A 26,648-nucleotide genomic window follows, 5' to 3' on the forward strand; every position below is an offset into this window, starting at 1 on the left:
TGAACCATAATGATAGGCCATATTAGACAATAGAGTAGAGCATAATACTAACAAAAACAATAAAAATTGTATTGTATCAATAGATGCAGAAAAAGGTTTTGATTAAATAGAATACCCACTTCTAAAATATGTAGGAATAAATAGACCTTCCCTCAGTGTGAAAAATAATATAAATTTAAAGCCAAGAGCGAGCATTATCTGTAGTGTCAAAAAGCTAGAGGTCCTTCCATTAAGATTCAGGATAAAGCAAGAATTCCATTGCCTCCATATTTTTTAATAAAGTACTAGAAATGTTGGTATAGCAATGAAAAGAAAAACAAATTAATGGGATAAGCATAAGTAAAAGGAAACAATTATTGCATTTTTGAGTGATGTAATGGTCTACTTCAAGAACCCTAAAGATTACAGTCCAATGAAGTGAATCAATAACGTCAGCAAAGTAGCAGGATATAGGCCCACAGAATAGATCCTCAGGAATAGATAAAAGGAAAAGTTATATTAAAAATAACTATAGAATATATAAAGCATCTGAAAGCCCAACTAACAAGACATACGTAGGAGTAATATGAATTGTACCCCCAAATTCACTAAACTGTGCTTCTTTGACGTAGCAAAACCATTACACACAATCACATTCGTATTCTATGTAACCAGCTCAACTATTTCCCAACTGATAGGTCCTTCCTTCTTTTCTAGTTCTTTATTATAACAAAAAAGTGCAACTATAAATATTGTTTGGTTATGTAGGTCCTTTTCTTCTGTCTTTGTATATAAGAAATGACAAAAGGGAAGGATTCAAAGAAACCTGGTAAGACTATATGAACTGATGCAGAGTGAAATGAGCAGAAGAACCAGGAGACCACTATGCATGGCTTATGGCATGGCTACAACAGTAAAGAAAACAACAACCAATGCAACAACGAGACACAACTCCAGAGGATTGAGGTTGATCCATGCTTACCTCCTCCCACCACCTTGAGGTGATGGACTAGGGATGCAGAATGAAGCAAATTTTTGGACATGGTCACTGTATGGATTTGCTTTGCTTAATTATGCTGATTTGTTACAAAAGAAAGTTTTTAGGGGGGGAGTGGGGAGTGAAATTATTCCCAGAAGGAAGAAAAGACCATTAAAGCCTTTTTTTTAAAGGTTCAAAAGAGCTTTTAAACACAATTCATTATCTTTCCCTGTAAACCCAATCCTCTTTGTGCCTTCTCTGTTTCTGTCAAGGGAAACACCATCCTTTCCAGTCACTCTGATTAATTTTCTTGGTGGCATCTGCAACTCCTTACTGTCCCTCACCTCGCACATCCAATCAGTTGCTCAATCTTGTTTCCATCTGTGCCACTTCTCTCAACTCAAATAGCTATCATCCTAGTTCAGGCCCTTATCACCTCTCACCTCTCTGTACTAGCAGTAGCCTTCTCTTTGGACTCTCTGCCTCAAGTTTCTTCCCATTTCAGTCCATCTTACATATGACTTCAAAATGTACTTTCCTAAAGCATAATTCTGACCACGTGACTCTCCTGATCAAGAAGCTCCAGTGGCTCCCTTTTCACTACTGTTAAAATATAACCTCTTCTGTTTGGCATTTACAGCTCTTCCTAATCTGTCCCCATCCTTCTTTTTCAGCCTTCTTACATATCACTCCTCACCTTGGTCCAGCCAAACTGACTTGCAATTCTTCATACATGACATTCCATCTCCCATTTCCTTGCCTTCGCATTAATTGTCCCCCATGCCTAAGATTCTCTTCTTTCCCCTTGGAAACCCTGATTTCCTTCAAGATCCATTGCAAGCCTACCTTTTGCATGAAGATTTTCCTGGTCTTCTCTCCTCTCCCCACCTAATAGGACCTTCTACCTCACCCCAGCTTGCCTTGCATCTGCTTGTATATGTTTTGTACATACCTATATACATGCATATTATTTCCTCTGTTAGACTATAACTTCCTTAAAGGCAGGGATTTTCATGTTTGTCTTTGTAGCAATTAGAATAGTGTCTGGCACATGATAGTAAGTACATGTTCTTAGATTGATTGAGGGGAAAGTATTCTGAATCAGGAAAGGCTTCATGTAGAAGATGATATCTGAGTATCTTGAAAGATAAAAGGGAATTTAAGCGTGGGGGACAACCTGTGCATAGAGACATGACACATAATATTATGTGTGAGCGAAGCAAGGAGACCAGTTTGACTAGACCAAAGAGAACATGAAGGGAAGTAAGGTAGCAGACCCCAAATTAGAAGGCTATTGCAGCAAAACTAGTGCAGCTAAAATTAAAAGGAGAGCAGGAAACTGGGAAAACATTTTTATAGCGAATTTCTTAGAGAAAGGTCTTATTTCTCAAATATATAGGGAACTTAATCAAGTTTATAAAACTATGAACCATTCTTCAGTTGATAAATGGTCAAAGATATGAACAGGCAATTTTCAGAAGAAGAAATCAAAGTTATCAGTAGTCATATAAAAATGCTCTAAATCACTCATTAGAAAAATTCAAATTAAAACTATTCTGAGGTACCACCTCACACCCATCAGATTGACTAGCATGACAGAATAGAATGACAAATGCCTAGTGTGGGAAAATGGGTACACTAATACACTGTTTGTGAAGCTGTGAACTGGTCCAGTCATTTTGGAGAACAATTCGGAACTATGCCCAAAAGGCTATAGTAAGACTTTGACCCAGCAATACTGCTACTCGGTCTGTACCTAAAGAGATCAAAGAAAGGTACCTGTATGTACAAAAATATTTATAGCAGCTCTTTTGATGGTGGCAAAGAATTAAAAACTGAGGAGATGCACCTCAATTGGAGAATGGCTGAACAAGTTGTGATTACATAATTGTAATGGAATACTATTGTGCTATAAGAAATGATGAAGGGAGTAGTTTCAGAAAAACCTGAGAAGACAGATGAATAGTTGTAAAGGGATTGTGACAATGAATTGTGAAAAACTTAGCCACCCTGATCAATACAATTATCCTTGACAGTTGTAAAGGACTTGTGATGAAAAATGCTATCCACCTCTTGATAGAGAACTGATGAGCTCTGGGTTCAGATTGAAGGATTTTTTTCATCTTCTATATTTTTCTTCTTTTTTCTTGCAATATGGCTAGTGTGGAAATATATTTTGCTTGACTTCATATGTATAATGGGTATCCTGTTTCTTGGCTTCTCGCTGGATAGGGGAGGGGATGAAGGGAGAGAAAGAATTTGGAACTAAAAATAATTTTAAAAAAAGGCTATTGCAGGGGAAGCTAGGCGGCACACTAAGTAGAGCACTGGCCCTGGAGTCAGGAGGACCTGAGTTCAAATCCAGCCTCAGATACTTGACACACTAGCTGTGTGACCTTGGGCAAGTCACTTAACTCCAATTGTCCTGCCTTCCCCCCTCCAAAACAAAACAAAACAAAAAGGCTATTGCAATAGCCTAAGTGAGAGGTAGTGAGAGAGTGAAATAAAAGGGTAGCCATGTTAGTAGAGAAGAAAAAAAGGAAACGAAAGATGTTATAGAAGTAAAATTGACAAGACTTGACAACCAGTTGAATGTGTAAGAGAATGAGGAGTGTTAAAAGGCTGTCCTCCAAAAAGGGACCTCCTATGCATGTGTCAAAATCAGGAACGATTTCATGAAAGATATTAACAGTAGAGGTAACTTTACTACTGATTAGACAACCTTCTGATTATTAATATCAAACAAGGCAAAAATCAGAGAGACATTTGCTCAAAGATATTTGTCACTATTGTGGGATGATATCTAGCACAAAATCTAAAACAAAGAGGGGTTCACTTTAGTGTCATCTTTTAAAAAAAAGATGGGGGCTTATAACAGTGAGAATGATCCATTTGTATCTACATAATATCAAGAAAATGTTAGGAAAGCCCAGTGGATTTATGGGGGGGGACATGGATAAGAATTAAACAGGCTAAGAAAATTGTGAATAGGTTTTGATGGGCATCATTGGAAGGAGTAACCACACCCTTGAGATCAAGCTCTTTTGGTGCAGTTACTTGACTCTTAGGAAGCTACAGTGATAAGGAAGATACGGTCTACATTTTCAAGAAGTTTAACATCTGGTAAATATTTAAGAAAAAAAAAAGACAAAATAAGTCTCTGCATGTCGAAAAGAAAGTGACCCTATATTAATACGCTACAGAACTTTCCTGCTTCAGGGATCTGTAGTTTTGTTAATGTGAATATTTCCTCCTTTCAAGCAGATTTTATCTTCTCTATAACTTCACCTTTTAGAGTTGAATTCAAGTCAACAAGCATTTATTAAGTGCCCATTATGTGCCAGGCAGTGAGTATGCAAAGACAAAAATGAAAACAGCCTTTTCCCGAAGGGAACTTGCCTTCCACTAGGAGTTCCTGTGGCTGAAAAAAGTAAGCCTTGTGATGAATTTCTCTTGACTGAATTAGGCTGGTCCTCAGACAGAATATACATTCTGTCTATCAGGACCTACACCCATTCTCAAAATGTTTTCTAAGGTCTTCAAAGGATAATTTGAATATATCTGTATACTGCTGCTGACCTTGGCAGCCAAAAATAAAATAAGTGACCTTCTCTTTCTGTCAATCTCTCCTCTCCCCCCTCATCCTCACCCTCACCCCAGTGAAACATAGAATGTGTATTATGCAAATAAGGCAACTCATAGATTTGAATCTGCTATTTGGTAAAAATGATATTTTAAAATATTAAGGAAGTAGAATTTGTTACTGTCTAAGAGAGTGAGGAATTGATGATTTTTGCAGACTTTTTCCAAACTTTCTTTCCCTAGCTTTGTAGTTAAATTTCCAGGGCTGAAGGTTGTCATCATAGAATTCTGACATTATTTTAGATGCATTTCCTGATCTGTTGGGGCCAAGTGTAAAGGCAGACCTCCAGTTAGGAATGTAACTGGAAATTAGCCTTCTGGGAGAGCTTTTAATTTGTATGAAATGATGTAATTGAGCCATAAGCCAGAGAGACAGCAACATTCTTCCCAGCATGTCTCAGGTAGAATTATAAGAGAGAACTGTAGGCAGAGTGATTTTACCACCTTAGCTTCATAGTAATTGCTGTGAAATGCATTGCCTGGAATATCTTCCTGCTTCATTGCAAAATTCAGGTTTTCAATCCACTATTTTCCTTTATGTCGCATTTCTATATGGTTGCTTCCATTGAAAAGAATAATAGAAAACATTTTGTCACATTGGAAACTGACAAATTTGTTCAAAATGCTAAAATTATATTCCCCACCTACCCTCTGTAATATGAGCTTTGAATGCACAGTTGAATTTTATAGAGGCAGAGTATTTGAAGATTTCTCTGAGAAGATTACGTTTTCAAGTTTTAAAAACTGATTATGTGGGCATTGAGTAATGTGATTAAAGGATCATAAAGTCATGTCTAGTAAAAGGAAATCAGTAGAGTACACATTTAAATAGTAAAGACTGACAGATATACTTTTGACTTCACTTCTAAGATTTTGTTTATGAAATAAAATTTATGCCACTTCTTTTGCCCTCTTTTTAAGAAATGTCATAGAAGTTACATTTTGTTTGTTTTCTAGAAAGTAAATACTTTTTGTTTTATTAAAGCATGCTTTGAAGTAACAGTCATACAATATTATATATAATCCATCTTTACCATGTCAAATTAATATATGGACAGATTATGAAAAATTTTCCTTTTATAGCAGGTTTCCCTGTGATCTATTTTAAATAGCTCTTTTTTTTTCTCCCAGAAGAGGTTTTTTCATTTAGGGATTAGAATAATTCATAGACTTGATATAAATACACCAGAACTTGCTAGTGTTTATTTGAAATTGAAGTAAAATCTATTCCTCTATTGTTTGTCCCATGCTAGTTATGAAAATGAATGAAAGTGAGATTCCATATATATTATATATGTAATGATAGAATATATAATATAACAGTATAATTATAATATAAAATGTATAGCTACATTTTATATAGCTATGAATATGTAGTACATTTTATCCCTTCCTTTCTGGGTCAGGTTTATATTCAGATTAGACTGTTGATAAAAAGCAAGCATTTTTTTTTACATTACTCGTATCATATCAAGTTTATCTTCTGGGGAGGAGAACATATATATACATATACATATACACATACACATACACATACACATACATATACATGTGTATATATATATTTGTGTATGTGTATGTGTGTGTGTGTGTGTATATATATATATACACACACACACACACATACATACATACATACCTATATACATGCTTCAAGTAACTTACCTAAAAGCCATTCTAATCAATATTAGAGAAACGTAAACCTACCTAATTGAGTCTTGATACCAGGCATGGATGAGCTATAGATAAAAAGTCATCACTGAAGAAAACCATGAAGCTGTCTACTTTAGGAATGATCCTCCATGCTATCAAACTCACTCTCCCCATGGCCATTCACTTCCCCAGGTATGTAAAAAGAAAGTCGCTGTGAAATTGAGAAACTTCAATCACATAGTGACCAAGCAAGAGGAAGACTTTGCCGGGAAGATTGATCAGTACCAGCGAGAGATGAAGCACCTTCAGCAGCTGCTGCAAGATAAGCAGGAGGCTCTGGAAGAAGTGCTACAACAGAAAAGGTAGAGTCAGTCCTCCTTTTGGATGAGCTGAGTAAGTGTGCCTGGGAGGCAGGGAGGAAGGTCAGCATTGGCACAGCTGCTGCAGCCTCTGCTTGCCAGGGGCCTCCCATCTGGCAGCTTCAGTGGTTTCTTAGGGCTGTGTCTGCTGAGAAACCTCTGCTCGCTTTCCTCCTCCCTGACCTCCCTCCCTCATCTCCCAAGGTAATTCAGTCCTTTAAGGGAGCAGCTGAGAAAGGGCAGTTCTTTAAAATATGGTAAAGTGCTTCAAATAGAGAAGAAAAACGGTAATTTGATATGGAGAAAAATCCAGGTCACACATTTGGAAGGGATAGTATGTCAGGAGATTACTGGAAAATGCTGTTAGTATAATAACCTTTTCTCCTGAAACCTGGTGTAGCCACTTCCTCTGAATTTCCAGACATGTGAGAAGTAAAAGAATTTGGATTAACAAGTTTTTCTGACCAGGGTTAGTCTGATCCATTTTTGTTTTAGGAAATTGACATTGCCAAGGTATTACGTCAACTACCAATGTAGATTGTCAGAAACCCAGGCATAAATGGAAAACAAAAACTGTTCAGAAGCAGCCCTGGATAAGTTTTGATAGTCAATCCTGGACATGCTTTGTAAATAGAAATGATTACTTGAAGGGATCTTCCCTCTGCTTTAAGCTTTAATGGCACATTTCTCTTGCCACCGAACAGTAACTCTGAGAGAGGTAATTGAGCAATCATTTTGCAAATCATACTTCCCATTGTAAAATAATTATTTGTAAATTTATGGGGACTTAAGACCGGAGAACAAATCGATTTGCATCTGTGATAACTGCTCTCCTGTACAGGATATATAGTACTCTGGACTCTGACTAAACAGTCGATACTTTCCCAATCAGCATGATCTTTTCAAGTTTCTGGAAATTATCAAAAAGTGTTTTTTAATTAACTGAATAAAAAACTTATACTTAAATCTTTGTCTTTGTGCAGCAACTATATGGTGTCAGGATGGAAACTTCTGAGTTGCTTTTAATAATCTACCCGCCCCTATTCATAGGGTGATTTCATTGGGAATCTGATAATTAAGCAACCTAGAAGTGTCATAAACTCCGGCGTCAAAGACAGTTGACCTTAACCTGTTATCAAAGGGGCACATGCCTTGAGTCATCTTTCTAGGAGTAGATTAGATTTCTGCTGATATATCCATGTTTCTTTTCTTCATCATCAGCTATTTGAACACATTCACTATTACATTCTGGGCCCAGGGAATACAAAGGTGTCTGACTGCCCTCAGAGGAATCACAGTCAGTCTAGTCGGGGAGATAGGATATACACATGAAGAGACAACTCACAGTACAAGGCAGCATATCCAAAGTACTCCAGGAATTCGGAAGAGAGAGTACTCTTCAAGAATAGATTCTTACTTGGTTCCCATAAAGACCAGCAGTTGTGTGTACTTATGCAGCAGCTGACCGAACCTTGGGATGTGCTCTGTGGTCATGGAGCCAAAGAAGAACTTTCTGGCCTGCCCCAGATGAACATCAATTAAACTCCCTGTGCCCCCCAAATTCACCTCATTTAGTGAAGTACTAACCAGCCAGAGATTCTTAAGCTGTCAGAGGTAGAAATAAGTGGCCCTAAAAGAGAAATATCTTCATGTTTTATGTCCGATAGAAGACAAAAATTTTCATTTATTAGACTTATCTTCTGTAGACACATCTTAACATGTAATCTATTTTTCATTAAATCATCTTTGCTTGATAGACACCCTCAGGGAGTTCTCATTGCTTTTCTAGCCATTTGGAGCTGTTTTGTGTGACAGACCTCAGATTTGATATCATCCATAATGCCTGTCTTCTCTGATGGATAGAGTCTCATTTATGTCTTTATCCTTTTGAAATAGTGAGAGATGCTGAAGCTACAGGTGCAATAATTATCTACTAAATAAATAAAAGATGAAGACTGTCTAGGGAAAGTTGTGTAGTTTGTCAAAATGAATCTTACAGTCATCTCGTATTACACTCATCTTACATTAAGCTGCTCCTTTCACAGTGCCAGTATTGCAACTTACCGTACCTGAATTGGGAGTATTGCTGGTTTATGCTGGGATATCAGATAGTGTATACAGATGACAGAAGATTCGCTGGCTTCAATTTCTATATGACTGTTTAATTTTCTATTCTTTGAGGTTTATTCTAAGTCCCTGACATCTCTTGATTTTTCCATTTAGACTAATGCACAAAAGTGACCAGAAAGCCTTTTCCCTTAAAGTAATTCCTTACATATTGATTAGGTAGACGGCTTTATAATGCAAAGATAATTTGAAAATTAAGTACAGTTCCCAAGGTTATAGCACTCATGTTGTAGTCTCCTAAGCCTTTTTAAAAAATTCAGTAGCTGCAGATTTTTCTGGCTCTAATTGTTGCCTCCTAAAACAGATCAATCAATAATCCAGTCTCTCTAAAATTGTTTTAATAATCCACCTTCCAGAAACTGTTTTTTAAAAGAAAAGATTCTACTGTATTTAGTAAACTTGGTGAATGTCTGTCCTTGTGAAATTTTTCCTGTCTCTATTTTGGTGCCCACTGTTAAGAAAAAAGGGGTTAGAGAAGTTATTGTTAGAGGTTACAGTTACTAATCATGTGTGGCTTGGCAACTATCAACTTGGTTTTGGGATAGTACTGTAATTATGTAGATTTGCAACCCAGAAAAAAAAGTATTGTCAGCAGAAAACAAATTTAAATAATGTGTCCCATAGTTTAGTAGTAATGTTAGAAATGAAGGACAAGCCTTTTTTTTTAAACACTTCAAATTTTATCACAGCACATTTAAATTAGAGTTTAATTTATTGTACATTTTAAATCATAATTTTATAATTATATTAAAGAGTAGTGTGTGGGAAAGAGGAAAGTGGTTTGTTCAACAAATGTGACTTAATATTGTGTATCTACTAGCCAAAGTTAAGGAAGGCTCCAGCCTGGTTGATTACATTAGTTCTTTTAGACACTCCATAGGGTCCTTGTGAAGAAAACACTTTGTAAGCTTTAAGATAGTATGTAAATATAAATAGTTGTTATATATTATTAAAATTGTACAAACAGAAACAAAATTACTTAATGATCCTCCAAACATATTCATCTGGACTTCACTTACCCAAGTAGAATGGGTGAGGAAATAGTATCCTCGTCACCTTTTTTTTGTTTGGACCTGTGATTTCATTGGTGTAAAGAGCTTCTCTGAGACACTCCTTCTACCAATCCAGAATTGAAACTTCTATTCATAGAGTTGCCTGGGGCAGACTTTCCCAGAGCCATGAAGCCATGTGACTGTTTCTTTTTAATATCCTTTCTCAGATCTATGTGATCAAGTGCCACAGCTTAGTCATTAGCTTCCTCTCAGCATTATTTAAAGATGAATCTTATTGTTCAGCAAGCCATCTTCTGCTGCATGCAGCTACATTGATGAAACATTTTTAATGATTAACACCATTGGAGGGGGACAGCCAACTAGATGAAAACTTTTAGAAATTGGAAATTAACTTTCTGCTTGTGGTGACTTGACCTTTTTTCCCCAGTGTTTTGGATTTTCTTATATCATAGTATTTATGACTTCATTTTAGAATTTACTAAGTGCTTTCTGTGTTCAGGTTATCATGGTAGACACTGGGGGTGCAAAGATGGAAAATGAGGCAGTCCCTACCTTTATGGAGTTGATAATCTCATGGAACAATGGCATGTGTGCCCCAATAACTGTAAGCCAAGTTAGAAAATCTCAGGAGATTTGAGAAGGGAAGGGTTTCACCTGGGTGACTAGAGATGGGGTTGTAGAAATAGTAACATCCAACCTGCATCTTAAATTAACAGAAGAGTTTTGGTGGGTATTGCTGGTGGTTGTTGATCAAGTGTGTGTGAATGCAAAAACAGGGAGAAGGTGAGGTGAATTATGGAACATCAAGTAGCCAGCTGTGGGTAGAAAGTAAAGCAATGCTGCCAAGGTAGATTGAAACCACATCATGGAGTGCCATGAAGGCTAAGCTAAGGAATCTGTATTTTATTCTGTAGGCAGTGGGGCAACTTTTGAGCAGATGACATGATTCAGTCATGTAGGATTGTTTTTGTTTTATCACTTTCAGAGGTTATATAGGATTTTGTCCATTATTATATGAGATTTTAAAACTTAACTCTCATGGATTTCAGTTACTAATTAAAAAATAATTTTTTTTTTCAGAATGATTTATAGAGATATAAAACTTAAGCTTCCAAGAAGGGTCTCTATTACACTTTTATTGTTGGGATCAGAGCAGTGAGTTTTTAAAACCTAATATTCTTTTAAAAGTATCCCTTAGGTAGTATTTAAAATATTTGTGATTAGGTACTATTACTACTTAGGTATGACAATAAAACTTTAAAATACTGCTTAAAGCCTTGAGATGGTTTTTGAAACATATTTTGAGTACAAAGCCATTTCCAGCAAATAAAACACATATTTCTTAGAGAAGGTAAAATTGACTAGCTTGGTAGGCTTTTTTTCTTTCTTTCTTTCTTTCAGCTCTCCATATACTTCATGGAGGCATCATCATTGTGGAAGCATGTATCATAAACCTAAAGTTGGAAGAGTCCCAGGGGGCTGTGTATTCCAACTTCCTCTTTTTACAGATGGAGTTAAGGGGATTTGTCCTTAATCAGAGAAGCAGTAAGCATAAGAGGCAGAATCGGAACACAGATCAACCACTTAGACAGAATCTGTCCACTCTACCATGCTAACCCATCCTTTAGAGCCCATTACAAATGCCATCTCCTCTGAGAAGCCTTCCCTAATCCCTACTGTTTTTAAATTTATTTATTTAACATATTTAGTTTTCAGCATTGATTTTCACAAGAGTTTGAATTACAAATTTTCTCCCCATTTCCACCCTCCCCCCCACTCCAAGATGGCGTATAGTCTGGTTGCCCTGTTCCCCATTCAGTCCTCTCTTCTGTCACCTCACTCCTCTGCCATCCCCTTTTCCCTTCCTTTCTTGTAGGGCAAGATGAATTTCTACACCCCATTGCCTGTGTATCTTATTTTCTAGTTGCATGCAAAAATTTTTTTTTTTGTTTTTGAACATCTGTTTTTAAAACTTTGAGTTCCAAATTCTCTCCCCTCTTCCCTTCCCACCCACCCTCCCTAAGAAGTCAAGCAATTCAACATAGGCCACATGTGTATCATTATGTATAACCCTTCCACAATACTCATGTTGTGAAAGACTAACTATATTTTGCTCCTTCCCAACCCATCCCCCTTTATTGAATTTTCTCCCTTGACCCTGTCCCCTTTCCAAAGTGTTTGTTTTTGATTACCTCCACCCCCATCAGCCCTCCCCTCCATCATCCCCCCCCCTTTTTTTTATCTTCTTCCCTCTTCTTTCCTGTGGGGTAAGATACCCAATTGAGTATGTATGGTATTCCCTCCTCAGGCCAAATTTGATGAGAGCAAGATTCACTCATTCCCCCCTCACCTTCCCTCTCCCTTCCTCCCACAGAACTGCTTCCTCTTGCCACTTTTATGTGAGATAATCCACCCCATTCTATCTCTCCCTATCTCCCTCTCTCAATATATTCCTCTCTCATCCCTTAAGTTGATTTTATTTCTTTTAGATATCTTCCCTTCAACTCACCCTGTGCCCCCCCTCTCTTTATATATATATATATATATATATATATATATATATATACACATACACATACATATATACATACATAAACATTCACTTATATATATATACATAAACATATATATATATATATGCATATTCCTTTCAGCTACTATGTTATTGAGGTCTCATGAATCATACACATCATGTTTCTATGTAGGAATGTAAACAAAACAGTTCAACTTTAGTAAGTCCCTTATGATTTTTCTTTCTTGTTTACCTCTTCATGCTTCTCTTGATTCTTGTGTTTGAAAGTCAGATTTTCTATTCAGCTCTGGTCTTTTCACTGAGAAAGATTGAAAGTCCTCTATTTTATTGAAAATCCATATTTTGCCTTGGAGCATGATACTCAGTTTTGCTGGGTAGGTGATTCTAGGTTTTAGTCCTAGCTCCATTGACCTCCAGAATGTCGTATTCCAAGCCCTTCGATCTCTTAATGTAGAAGCTGCTTGGGTTATTCTGATTGTGTTTCCACAATACTGGAATTGTTTCTTTCTGGCTGCTTGCAGTATTTTCTCCTTGATCTGGGGGCTCTGGAATTTGGCGACAACATTCCTAGGAGATTTCTTTTTGGGATCTATTTGAGTAGGTGATTGGTGGATTCTTTCAATTTCTATTTTGCCCTGTGGCTCTAGAATATCAGGGCAGTTCTCCTTGATAATTTCTTGAAAGATGATATCTAGGCTCTTTTTTTGATCATGGCTTTCAGGTAGTCCAATAATTTTTAAATTATCTCTCCTGGATCTATTTTCTAGGTCAGTGGTTTTTCCAAGGAGATATTTCACATTGTCTTCCATTTTTTCATTCCTTTCATTCTGTTTTATAATATCTTGATTTCTCATAAAGTCACTAGCTTCCACTTGTTCCAATCTAATTTTTAAGGTAGTATTTTCTTCAGTGGTCCGTTGGACCTCCTTTTCCATTTGGCTAATTCTGCCTTTCAAGGCATTCTTCTCCTCATTGGCTTTTTGGAGTTCTTTTTCCATTTGAGTTAGTCTATTTTTTAAGGTGTTGTTTTCTTCAGTGTATTTTTCAGTATTTTTTTGGGTCTCCTTTAGCAAGTCATTGACTTGTTTTTCATGGTTTTCTCGCATCCTTCTCATTTCTCTTCCCAATTTTTCCTCTACTTCTCTAACTTGCTTTTCCAAATCCTTTTTGAGCTCTTCCATGGCCTGGGACCAGTTCATGTTTTTCTTGGAGGTTTCTGTTGTACGCTCTCTGACTTTGTCAACTTCTTCTGTCTGTATGTTTTGGTCTTCTTTGTCACCAAAGAAAGAATGCAAAGTCTGAGACTGAATCTGGGTGTGTTTTCGTTGCCTGGCCATATTCCCAACCAACTAACTTGACCCTTGAGTTTTTCAGTGGGGTATGACTGCTTGTAGATTACAGAGTTCTATGTTCCACATTTGGGGGGAGGTGCCAGCTCTCTCACACCATCACTCCTCCTTCCCCAAGACCCCCCAACCTGGACTGGGCTTAGATCTTCAGCAGGCTGTGCACTCCTGCTCTGATCCTCCACTTAATTCCTCCCACCAGGTGGGCCTGGGGCCAGAAGCAGCAGCAACTGTAGCTGCCCCACCTCTACTACCCCCGGGGCTGGAAGCCGAACCGCGAACTCCTTCCACTCCTGCAGCTTTTCCCACTAACCTTCTCCGCTGTCCTTGGTGTTTGTGGGTTGAGAAGTCTGGTAACTGCCGCAGCTCACTGATTCAGGGTGCTAGGGCCCGCTCCGCCCGGCTCCTGGTCTGGTTGGTCTGAGCCGCTCACACTGGGCTCTGCTCCGCTCCACTCCCAACTCCCAGCTCCCAGCTCCCAGTGGGATAGACCTCACCCAGAGACCATCCAGGCTGTCCTGGGCTGGAGCCCTGCTTCCCTCTGCTGTTTTGTGGGTTCTGCAGTTCTAGAATTGGTTCAGAGCCATTTTTTATAGGTTTTTGGAGGGACTTGGCAGGGAGTTCATTGCTTTCCAGCTGCCATCTTGGCTCTGCCCCCCAAGACTCAATGCCTACTGTTTTTAGAGACATTCCCCCTACAATCGATCCTTAGTCACCAAGGATTTATTAAAGACCTTATCATGTGGCAGGCACTGTGCTAATTCCTATGGATGCAAGTACAAAGAATGAAACCATCCTCACTTTCAAGGAGTTTGCATTCTGAAAGGGGAGACAACAAATACGTATATAAATATGCATAGCATAAATATAAAGTGATTAAATATAGAGATACAAAGTAGTTAATATACAAATGTTACAAATAGACTATATATAAACACATACATTATAACAGAGTATACACACATATATACACAAAGTAGTTAATATACAAATATTACAATAGACAAATATATACAAAGTAGTTAAATACAAGGTGGTTTGGAAGGGAAAACCCTAGCAATTGAGCGGATAAGGAAAGGGTTCTTAAAGAAGATGCAGTCTAAACTATGTCTTATGGTGGAAATGGCAAGTTTTGGCAACTGGTTGGATATGTGGAATGAGGGAGACTGTGGAATGAAGGCTAACACATACCTCCACTGCCATGAAGCAGGCCTCCTGAGGCCTAACAAGAAACAGCATCACTACCAGCCACAAGGTTGGATCTTGAGGGAGGACCATAAAAAGTCCAATCGCTTTCTTCCATTGACCCGACTGTTTCTAATCATTGATATTCTACTTTGACTCATTCCTTAGTGGCTAGCACAGCCCCACCCCCACATACTTTCCTCATCCTCATAATTCTGAATCTCTGGCTGCTGAAGTAAAAACCCTTTTCTCCATTCCCAGTTGTTTCCACTCCCTCATTCCCATCCCTTTCAATCCTGTCCCCAAAACGTCCCACTCCAGATCTTCCCACATCTTCCACTATTCTCTCTAGAATGTTCAGTCCATAATTAATGAACTCGATTTCATCTTAAATCTTTTCCTTTCTCCTTCCTTTCATCTTCTGGTATTAACAAATTATAATAGCAATGCTACTTGTAGCAATAACACCAGCACACAGGGGGGCTGCTAGCAGAGGTTCTTTGATCTGCTTTTCTAAAGGAAAGCAACTTTAAAGGGATCAGTAATCTTACTTCAGTTGAACATATATATCATTCACTTAGTTCAGGGGAAAAGTCAGCACTCTGAACTTCAGAGAAAATACAAACAAAAATTACAAGTAGAGAAAATAGCACAGATCAACAGACAGGGTTTCTAACTGTCTGAGAAATTAGCACAGATCAACAGACAGACCCAACTGACTGACCAAAGCAATACATACATAGCTACCAGAGAGAGCACCAACATCTGGGTTTTCAAAGCTGGGGGAGGGAGGGGCTCCTTAACTGCTACCCTGAGTCTCATCTGGCCAAATCACACAAACACTCTTCCAACGAGTGAGCCCCAAGACAAAATGCTAACCTCAGAATATATATATATATACTTCTCAGACCCAGAGGGCATCACAACCCTCATGATCCAGTGCCTAATTAGAAATTAGGTGTGGGCCTTCCTACAAACAAGCCTCCCCTAATCAAACTTCCCTTACTGGGCTCCTCTTGAGGCCTATTAATGGGCAGGCTGTGCACTCCTGCTCTGATCCGCCACTTAATTCCTCCCACCAGGTGGGCCTGGAGCCAGAAGCAGCAGCAGCTGTAGCTGCCCCACCTCCGCTGCCCCCGGGGCTGGAAGCTTCTGGCTAACTCCCATTAGCATTACACAAATCTGGTGCCCTTCTTATTAGCCTGTACCCTTGACCTCTTTTCCATACTGGTTGTACTTTCCTTCATATTGCGTCCTGATCATGATGGAGAAGTTGCAATACTTCTTGCTCCCAATTGCCACTTCCAGACTCTTTATCCGATAATAATATTTTATCATTTAATCTTTCCATCCATCTTATAGCTCTCAACTCTGTTCTTCATCCTCCCTATGACCTCCAATCCCTGTAATCCTCTATTATTTCCCAGGCCATCACTGCTGCACTAGCCATACTCCCCTTCTTTATCTTAATCCTTAGTATATAAGTTCAGTTCTGCACTTCCTTACGCACTTTAATCCCTTGTCCCATTATCCTTTCTCCAGCCATACCTGGCCAAAATCCAACTTTAAATTGCTACCATCATCTGCCACCTTTGCTCATTTTCATATGTTGCCTAATGAAGTTAGAGAAAGTCATGAAATTGCGTGGGCTAATGCAAAGTGAAATGTACTGTGTACAAAGTACCAGCATTATTGTAAGATGATGAGCTGTGAATGACTTAGCTATTTTCAGTAATACAACGATCCAAGGTAACTCTGAAGGACTTATGATGAATAAATGCTATCCATCCCCAGAGAAAGAGCTGATGGTATCTGAATACAGATTGAAGTATACTTTCTTTTTACTTTATTTTTCTTGAAATTTTTTTGGGGGGGTCTGTGTTTTCTTTCACAAGATGACTATTCTGGATATGTTTTGCATGGCTACTACACATCTATAACCTATATCAAATTGCTTGCCTTCTCAATAAGGGGGGTGGGGCAGGGAGGAAGGGAGAGAATTTGGAACTCAAGAGTTTCAAAAACGAATGTTAAAAATTGTTTGTACATGTAACTGGGGGAAAATAAAATACTAAATAAAAGCTTAAAAAAAAAGAAAATATAAATCCACAACAAATTTACACTACATAATCTCAACTGGGTCCTCATAGCAGCAAAACAGTTCTTTTACACCTCTCTAATCAGTTACCTATCCCACTCACCAGAGGGGCTATTCCAAAACTTTTCATCCCTCCTCAAGCCTCCCATGGCCTCCCTTCCCCCTACCTCAGTCAAAGACCTTGTTTAATACTTCATTGGAGAAATTGAGATTATTCACTAAGGGCTCTTTCTTGCTCGTCTCACAGCACTCAGATGTTTTCCAACACTATTCTGTCCATCCCTGTCTCACATGAAGAGGTGGCCTTTCTCCCTGCCAAGGCAAACACCCCTCTATGCCTCCTTGGTACCATCCCACCCCATCTCTTTCATCTATTTTCTCTATCCTTCGTTCCCAATCTCTTGGTCCTTCACATTGTCCCTATTTGTTCTTATCTTCTGCCTGTAAACAAGCCCATGCCCCTCATCCTTCAAAAGCCCTCACGTCTTGCCATCTCTTCCAGCTGTCATCCTATATCTCTCTTTACCTTCTCAACTGAGCTCTTTGAGAAGGCTGTCTACAATAGAGGCCTCCATAGCCTCTCCTCTCGCTTGCTTCTTTCACCTTCTGCAGTCTGACTCATTCAACTGAAACTATTCTCTCCAAAGTCACGCGTGAATTCTTACATGCCTGATATGTCGGCCTTTTTTCAATGCTCTTCCTCCTCTCTTCAGCCTTTCATTGTCAGCTACTTTCTTCTCCTGACTACTCTCTCCCTTTATTTTTTTTTGTGACACTGCTCTCTCTTGATTCTCCTCCTACCTGTCTGACTATTCTTTCTCATTCTCCTTTGTTGGATCTTTGGGTCATACCTACTAAAAATGGATGTTCCTTAAGGCAGTCTTCTTTTCTTCTCCCCCTATACTATATCTCATCAGCTCCCATGAATTCTGTTACATCTCTTTTCAAGGTAATTCCCAGATCTGTCTATCCAACCCTTACCTTTCTTCTGAACTCCAGTTTTGTATCACCAATTGCTTTTTGGACATCTCAAACTGGATGCCCCATAGGCATTTCAAACTCAACATGTCCTAAAAAGAACTCATTGTCTTTTCCCCCCATACCCTCCCCCTCTTCTAAATTCCCTGGAAACTGTCAAGGGCAATACCATCTTCCTGATTCCTCAGGCTCCTAACTTCAGTGTCATCCTAGATCCCTCACTTGAAGTCGTCACACGTATATAATCTGTTGCCGAGTCTCATCATTTCCACCTTACCAGTATTTCTTGTGAATGTTGCCTTCTCTGTGTTTACACAGCCCCTACCATGGTCTAGGATCTCATCACCTCCCATACCTAGACTATTTTAATAGGTCTTCCTATTAAAACCTTCAGTTTTCTTCCCTTTCCAGTCCTTCCTCCACTCAGCTGCCTAAGTGATTTTCCTTAGGTATAGGTCTCACCATACTCCCCCCTTAGTCAATAAACTCCAGTAACTCACTGTTATCTTCAGGATCAAATATAAAATCCTCCTTTTGTCATTTAAAGCCTTCCACAACCTGGAAAACTCTTGCTTTTTCACTCTTCATATCCCTTGCTCCATTTGTGCAGTCTACAATACAGCACCATCTTCCTTCTTGCTGTTCTTCACACAGGACATTCCATCTCCCGAGTCTTTGACTTTTAAGCCACTCGGTTGATGTTTTTTCCCTCAATAGAATGTGATTTATTAATGGTATGAACTGTGTTTTTGCCCTTTTTTTGTATCCCTAGTGCTTAGCACCTTGCCCGATACAATGTAAGTGCCTAATAATGCTTGTTGACTGACTGACTGTTGATGGTAAGAATAGAGATTAGAATTTCTGCTGATTATTATCAAACTATAGTACCTGTTGTACTTGACAGCCTATGTAGCATGTATCTAATTATTATTAACCTGCAGATCGTAAGATCGCAGACTTAGACCTAAAAGGAAACTTAAAGGTCATTGAGTCCAACCCCCTCATTTTACAGAGCTAAAAGTTTCTGAAGCAAGTTTTGAATTCTGATCTTCCTGATTCCAAGTCTAGCACTCTATCTACTCTGCAGCTTAGATAGTTACCCCGTGAATCCAGGCTTATTAACAATTATCTAACGCGTGATTTTCCCTGAACAAAGAAGTACTTGGGCTAACACTTTATAAAAGTTACTTTTAAAATTTTTTTGACCTATATTTCACATTTCTGACCAGAGAGGAGTTCCCTCATTACATGGGACATTTCTTTCTTTAACAACTGAATACATTCATTAACATGGTGCATTGCACAAATACAGGCTTGATTTGTTGCTTGATGCCTAGTATGTCCTTTTCTGTTGTCTTTATTCTGCCTCAGAGATTTTAACAGCATAATTGCTTAAAATTGTGAAGACATTGGGTTTTTCCATTTGAGCAGTTTAACTAAATATGTGTTTTTATTTTGCATGAAACAACTGTCTCCTGTTTAATTTTTACTTTAGGCTGTCTTATTTTGCCCTACCACCTTTCTTACTGCTTAATATGCTTCAATTTTTCCCAGAGGTTTTCATTTCATGTTGAAGAATCTCAGCTAAAGAGAACACTCCTCACATACCAGCCTATTGAGTTTAAATATTTATTTGCTTATGTTCCTATTCTGCTTCTCTGGCATTACCTTTGACAGACCAGTTGTTAGAAAATCATCCTGGGCATACTTTAATTGCACTTTGATAAGTCCTTCTGAACATTTTAGTTCCACTTGTCATGTGATCTTTCATTGGAGTTTATTATTCACTTAGAGAACTTAGTGTCAACCCCCTAATTTTAAAGAATCATCATCCCAGTAGTTTAGATATGGAATTACTGGTCTTTAGCTTTTTTTTTTCCACAATTACTTTCATTAACAATAATGTGAGGGTGCCCAGAACTATCTGTCATTGGTAGAGGAACTCCTGGTATGGCAAATTCCTATGCTAAACTAAATTATACCTCTTAAAGCATTATAGTATTCTTACCTAGGCACAAATGTGAGGATATCTTCTAACTTAAAATGTTTGTAATCATTTAATCCAACTCAGATGGTTCTCTCAAAATTATTTCTGAGTGTGGTAAACCCCTAAATTTTAGTCCATCCTCTGCCCAGGACATTAGTGCAGCTTCCAGTGAGGTCTCCACTCAGGTCAGTTGCCTGTCATGGCACTCCTTTCTTTGTAATTTGAGAAAGGCCTGTGAAATTTGGCAAGGGCTCAGGAACCCTAACTTGTTCATCTTTTTGCCCTGGCACCTAACTCAGGGTCCTGAAAGGTATGAGGTCTAAATAGTTATTGGGAGGAAGGGAAGGATTCTCTTTGCTAAATCCGTGTTATTTGTTATTCACTGTCTCCTGAGGTATTAGGTGTTGATTGTACAAATATAAGCTCCTGGAGCACAGGCCTAGCACCTAGCCCAATACTAGGAGATTCTTAATAAATGTTTGCTGAATTGACCAGAAGGCTTTAAAATCTTTTAACTGCTTTACATGATTATTTTGAGTGAATTTTAAAAACACCCACAATTTTGGTGACTCTACCATAAATATTGAATATTTATCAGGTGTTTTACAGTCTACTTTGTTCTACTTATTTCTTTTTTTTTTTTCCTATAGACTAGACCTGTGACTTCATTGGTATGGGGAGCTTCTAATGAGGAAACTCCCATTACCAATTCAGATCAACACCTGCTTTGCCACTTGTAGTCTTAGAGAGCTGCCTGGGGCACTGAAAATTTAAGCCACCTGCTCAGGGTTATACAGGGTGTGCCTAAAATTTGGACACATAGGAAAATTGACGGCAATGTGGAGTTAGTGCATCGAATTCACATGAATCTTGCAAAGCACATCAACCTTTGCATCACAAATGATGGAAATCATATTGAAGATGTTATTTGTTAATATTCCAATTAAATAAAATGTGGTTGAAAATTTCATTCATTTCATTTCCTGAAAATATGCATTTTTGCCTATGTGTCCAGACTTTAGGAACACCCTGTCAAGGCTAGTCTTAAACCTTGGCTCTTCCTGACTCCAAAACCATCTTTCTGTCAATTATGCACTGCTTCCCTTGCTCTATTTCTGTTGCGTTCCAAATTTAATACAAAAAGTCCTAACTTTTTATATATATTTTCTACACCTTTATAATCAGTCAGCTCTTCACCTCACCAAACATTAATCACTCTATCAGGTATTTGTATTTAAGTGACTACAATGTGCAAAGGTACATCACAAGGATATAAAGAAGAAAGATTACAGGCCCTTGCTCTGTAATGAAGAGGAGATGGGATATATGCAAAAACAAGTATGGCAATGTAGATGGAACATAATTGGTGTAAAAATCCAAACCAAATGCTTTAGGAAAATTTTGAGATGTGAGGCATCACTTTTTTTGGTTTCATTTTTTTCTATTTTGCTTTCTTTTTAAGTTAACAAGAATTTATTTTCTTTCTCCTACTACTCCATGTTCTCCTCCTCTTCCTTTCCCAATTTAAAAGAAAATAATAAAAACAAAACTCTACTAACAAGTCAGCAAGCATCAAATGCTTACTATGTGTTGATGCACTTGCAAAGCTTTGGGAATACAAAAACAAGCAGAAATAAATTCAGTCTCTGCTCTCAAGAATCACACAAGAGGAACACAGAAAAGAGAGCTGAAAGGAAGGGAGGTGAGTTTGAGGAATGAAGGTACCCAGCAAGGGGCACGGTAGAGAAAATCCTGTGGAGATGAGTTAGGAGTGCAGCTTGGAGAAGAATGAAGACGTGGTTGGCCTAGGCCTCCACCTTAAAGTGGAAGTTCTAGGAAGAACCAGCCATCAGAGGGAAAAGGCACAAGGGCAGAGTGAGAACCCAGGGCTGGAGTGAACTTCCAGGGCGGAGAAGTTTCTATTGCATGATGGATAGAGTTCTAAGGGTACAAGACAGGAGTGCACTTTGGAGAGGAGTGGAGACCATTAGAAAATGTGACTTAGTAACAAATATGCGTTGTCAAGAAAAACAAATTCCCACATTATCCCTATCCAAAAATATATGTCTCATTCTACATCTTGTATATAGTACTTTTCTGCCAGGAGGGGGATCGTAGAGACTACCACCAGCCCTCTGTTATCATGGTTGGTTATTGAATTGATTAGGGTTATTAAGTCTTTGATTGTTAAAGACTTCATGAAAGAATTACAGCTTGAGCTGTGTTTTTAATGCAGGGAAGGATTTGAACAAAAGGAAATAGAGAATAGAGTGGATGAGAGATGTTTTGCCTCAATTCAGGTGAGAGATGGAGCAGAGTAGGATGAAATGTGGGAAAAAGCCAGCTGTCAATTTGGGGGGGATGTCTAGTGTATGAAATATTGTGAATTAATGCTGTATACAGCTATGGCTGTATACTCAGATATTTTAAATTGCCAGAAACAGAGTGCCCCTGTGAAGACCCTGCTGTTCTGACTGTCCTAAAAGATATTCCATACATTCAAAATATTTTTTAAGGTTCTTTGGGAAGGAAAAACAGAGGGCTTCTGTCAGTCCACAAATTGCTGAGAACTGCTGCCAAGCCTGCTTCCTCTACAAATGAAGTCTTTATTAGAAAAGAGAGGCAGAAATCTAGTTGCTTGATGGGAAGTTTTGAGAAGGCGGCACCCCACGTTCTCTTTTCCCAGGAAAAAAAACCAACATATTGGAAAAGCTTTTAACATATAGTCATTTCTTTGTAAAGCAACTTTGTCAAAAGCATAAAGTGAATAAAACAGCAATAATAATTCCTCAGAACATGAATATATGCTTCATTACCTATTGATTATTGAAAAAATGTTTCCATATATTAGTGAAACCATTGCAGTAATTCTGTGCATTCGTTTTAAAGTGAGCAATGGTTTTTCCTTTGCCCATGTTATTCATTTATAAATGTGCATTTTCCCTGACCCTTTCTGGTCTCTGTTTACCGTTTGTATGCCTTTCCAAGCCAACCACTCAATATATAGTACACAAATGAAAACAAAATCTTCTTTTATTACCTAACATTTAACAAAATGTAATTGTGCTAACCTGTAGAAAAGCCAGTTTATAAGTTAAAATTAATGTGACAAGGAAGACCTTGAAAAGTTGAGGTTTTGAAGAACCATGTATCAGAGCCACAGAAGAAAATCACTGCCCTGCGAGCCATGCCCTTAACTAACTTATGTACATTCTATACCATTATTTTCCAAAATTTACATCCCAGATGGCCTACATTTGGAAATCATGGTTAAGTATATATCACTTTGTTGTGAAATTTGAAACAGTCTGTCAGTTCAGGCTCAGGAATTCAGATGTTCTGTTTTCTGTAGAGGTATATATTCTTCTATCATCTTTTACCTTAGTCAAGTCACTTCCCTTCTCAGGGCTTTCAAGATGATGATGTTGCAGGTCTGAAATTCTATGATTCTCTGATTAATTTTAAATATTATATGTTCTTGCACATAGTCTTTAAACAGAATTTAACAGTATAATAATGCTAGCTCACATTTATACAGTGTTTAAGGTTTGCCAAGGAGTTTATACATATATCACATTGATCCTCAAAATAATCATCTGAGCTTGGGAGCTGTTATTATTCCTATTTTACAAATAAAGAAACTGAAGTTAAGGGTATTTAGATGACTTGCTCAGGAAAACACTAGTAAGGGTCTGAGGAAGTTTTTAAACTTGGGTAGTCTTGGCTATTATATTCTTCAGACATTGAAATAATTCTTTAGCTGAAAACACTTAATTTAAATTGTTAATCTAGCTGTAAGGTGAAAACTAAGATTTGTTTATTCTTTGAAGTCAAATTTATGTCTACAGAATCATAACTTTTCCCCTTTGTGATTTTTCTAGGTCATGGCATATTGTGTTATATAATTCATGCCCAAACACATGCAGAATTATCACTACTTACTTTCTTTTCAGGAAATAAATGACTCTAAGGTGTTTTGCATACATTTTAACAACTTTAGAGATTTATTTAATCCCAGAATTTGAACAGGAATATCCGAGACAAAAGCACTATCAGCTATTGAGGAACACACTGCCTAAACTATAAACCTTCTCTCTAGCTGAGAAGTCTGTCTGGAAATAAAGTTAATTTCTTGCTGAGAATGTTCTCCAATTATGTAGCATATGAGGATGAGGTATTTGAGGCGGGTGTTTTTGTTTTTAATTTTGAATGACTAAGTTGGAGCCAAAACATTGATCCAAAGTGAATGTCTAGCTGTAATGTGCTTAAACAGCTTAGTTCTTACTTTTTGCCAAGTTATTTTTACTCTGTTTCTTCTAACTTTGAATACATTTGTACCAGAAGGTCAACTAAGATGAATTGTAAGGAGGCTGGTGTTAGGGAAATGATGACTGGTGCAGTGGGTGTATGAAGTGATACCTTTCGCTTGTCGTGGGCCAGAGCTGTAATCTTTGGAATAGTTTCTCTCTTTGTAATATAAGGCTGATAACTCTTGCCAGTCTCTGCACTATTATGAGAACTCTTGAGATCCTGTTTCTGTAGAGCACTTTCTGAACACCACATAAAGTAGGATCAATAAATCAAGGTGGCCTTGTTACTCAGCTCTGAAAGAACCTCATAGGCTTTCAGAAGTCACTTTGTGGATAAACTCTTGACGATCTGTTTGATGCTTTCCTCCCCAGCAGCAGTGGAACAAAGAACAATTGTATTTCCCCAAACTTTTTAGGTGACTACTGGCAGCATTTCCCTTGGGATATGCATCACATGATAGGCAGCATGGGACACAATGAATAGAGAGCTGGCCTCAAACTCAGGAAGGCCTGTGTTCAAGTACTGGCTCCTTGATCCAGGGCAGCTCCCTTAACTCCTTCGTATGTGCTTGTGGTCGACCTCCCAGGCAACTTTCTAATATTTTAAGTTGCATAGCAGTTGCTCCCTTGTATTAGGGGGAGTTTCCTCACTAAAAGTTTTAATAGACCAGTGAAATCACGGGTCCAGTTACAAAATCTTATGTACAGAAGAGATCTAGCTGACCTGAAAGAAAATGGAAATTCTATGCCAAGAATAAAAAATCTGGTGCTAATATTTTCTTCTTTTGATCTTCCCTATTATACTGCTGGTCTGATTATCACAGCAAAGAATCAGCATGGCACAGTGAAAAGAGTACTCCCTACATTTGAAATCCGAGGACCTGGCTTTGAATGCCATCTTCCAACCCATAGGTTGGGTCTTCCTGGACTGTCTCTCACCCCTCATATCCAAGCTATTGCCAAGGCCTGTCAGTTTCACCTTTGCAACCTCTTTTGAATGCGCTTCCTTCCCTCCTTTGACACTGTCACTACTCTGGTGCCCTCACCAACTCACACTTTGATTGTATACTGTATGTCTGCTGGCCTCAAGTCTCTCCCTATTCCAGATGTTTGTCCATTCAACCACTAAAGTGATTTTCCTAAAATACAGGTGCAATCATGTCATCTCTCAACCCAGTAGGCCCCAGGGGTCCCCTGTTTTTTCTCCAACATATACTCTTTGTTCCAGTGACACCGACCTCCTAACTATTCCATGAATAAGGCTCTCCATCTCTCAATTCCAGGCATTCTCTCTTGAGTGTCCCCCATGCCTGGAATACTCTTCCTCCTCTACTGACCTCCTTAGCTTCCTTTAAGTCCCAACTAAAATCCCACCTCCCACAGGAAGGCCTCCCTAAACTCTCTTAATTCCAGTGCTTTCCCTCTTTTAATTGTTTCTTATTTATCTTGTATATAGCTTGCTGTGTATATATTTATTCGCATGTTGTCTCCCCTGTTAGATTGTAAGCTCCTTGTTGGCAGGGGCTGTCTTTTGCTTTTTGGTATCCCTAGCACTTAGCACAGAACCTGGCACATAGTAGGTGCTTAATAAATGTTGATTGATTGATACCAAGAATGCAAGGATTATTCAACATTAGGAAAACAATCAACACAATCATATTAAAAACAAAAACATCAAAAACTGTGTTATCTCAACAGATGCAGAAAAAGCTTTTGAGAAAGTAAGATATTAATTTATAATAAAAATTCTACAAAGAATAGGCATAGAAAGACCTTTTTAATATGATAAAAAGTATCTAAAACATGTGGTAAACATCATGTGCAGTGGGGATACACTAGAACCTTTTCCAGTAAATACAAAAATATAGCAAAGATGCTCACTCTTCTTGCTGTTATTTGATACAGTTCTGGAAATGCTAACAATAGTAATAAGACAATAGAAAGAAATTAAAGGCATAGAGATAGGTAATGAGGAAATAAAACTATCCCTATTTACTGATGATATGATGATTTGCTTGGAAAGTTCTAAAGAACCAGCAAAGATGGCAAACTAAAATATAAATCATCGAGAATCAACTTCATTTCTGTATAATAATAACAAAATCCAAGAGGCAGTAATAAAACAGGTAATCCCATTCCAAGTAACTACAAAATACATAAAATGTCTGGAGATCAATCTACCAAAGCACATAAAAAACTAGTATAGATTCAATTACATCATGCCCCTTAAAGAAATAAAGAACAACTACAATAGCTAGAAGAATGAATATTCAGTGTTCATGGATGAGCTGTGCCAATATAATAAAACTTACAGTACTACCATGGTTAATATCTACTTTTTTCCCTTTTTTATAATCTATTTTTAGTTTTCAACATTCACTTCCATAAGATTTTGAGTTTTAAATTTTCTCCTCCTCTCTCTCCTCTCCCCTCCCCATGATGGCATGCAATCTGATATA

General features: G+C 38.1%; 1 protein-coding gene across 1 annotated transcript in view; it reads left to right on the forward strand.

The window, feature by feature from the left end:
* The window catches only part of CEP89 (centrosomal protein 89), a 162,380-nt gene that overhangs the window by 126,332 nt on the left and 9,400 nt on the right, over positions 1-26,648 (forward strand). The window contains exon 18 of the mRNA XM_036752388.1: positions 6,446-6,615. Coding sequence (XP_036608283.1) covers positions 6,446-6,615 — 170 coding nt within the window. The remainder of the gene's footprint in view (positions 1-6,445; positions 6,616-26,648) is intronic.

The sequence above is a fragment of the Trichosurus vulpecula genome, chromosome 3 (assembly GCF_011100635.1).
Source record: "Trichosurus vulpecula isolate mTriVul1 chromosome 3, mTriVul1.pri, whole genome shotgun sequence".
NCBI classification, from domain to species: domain Eukaryota; kingdom Metazoa; phylum Chordata; class Mammalia; order Diprotodontia; family Phalangeridae; genus Trichosurus; species Trichosurus vulpecula.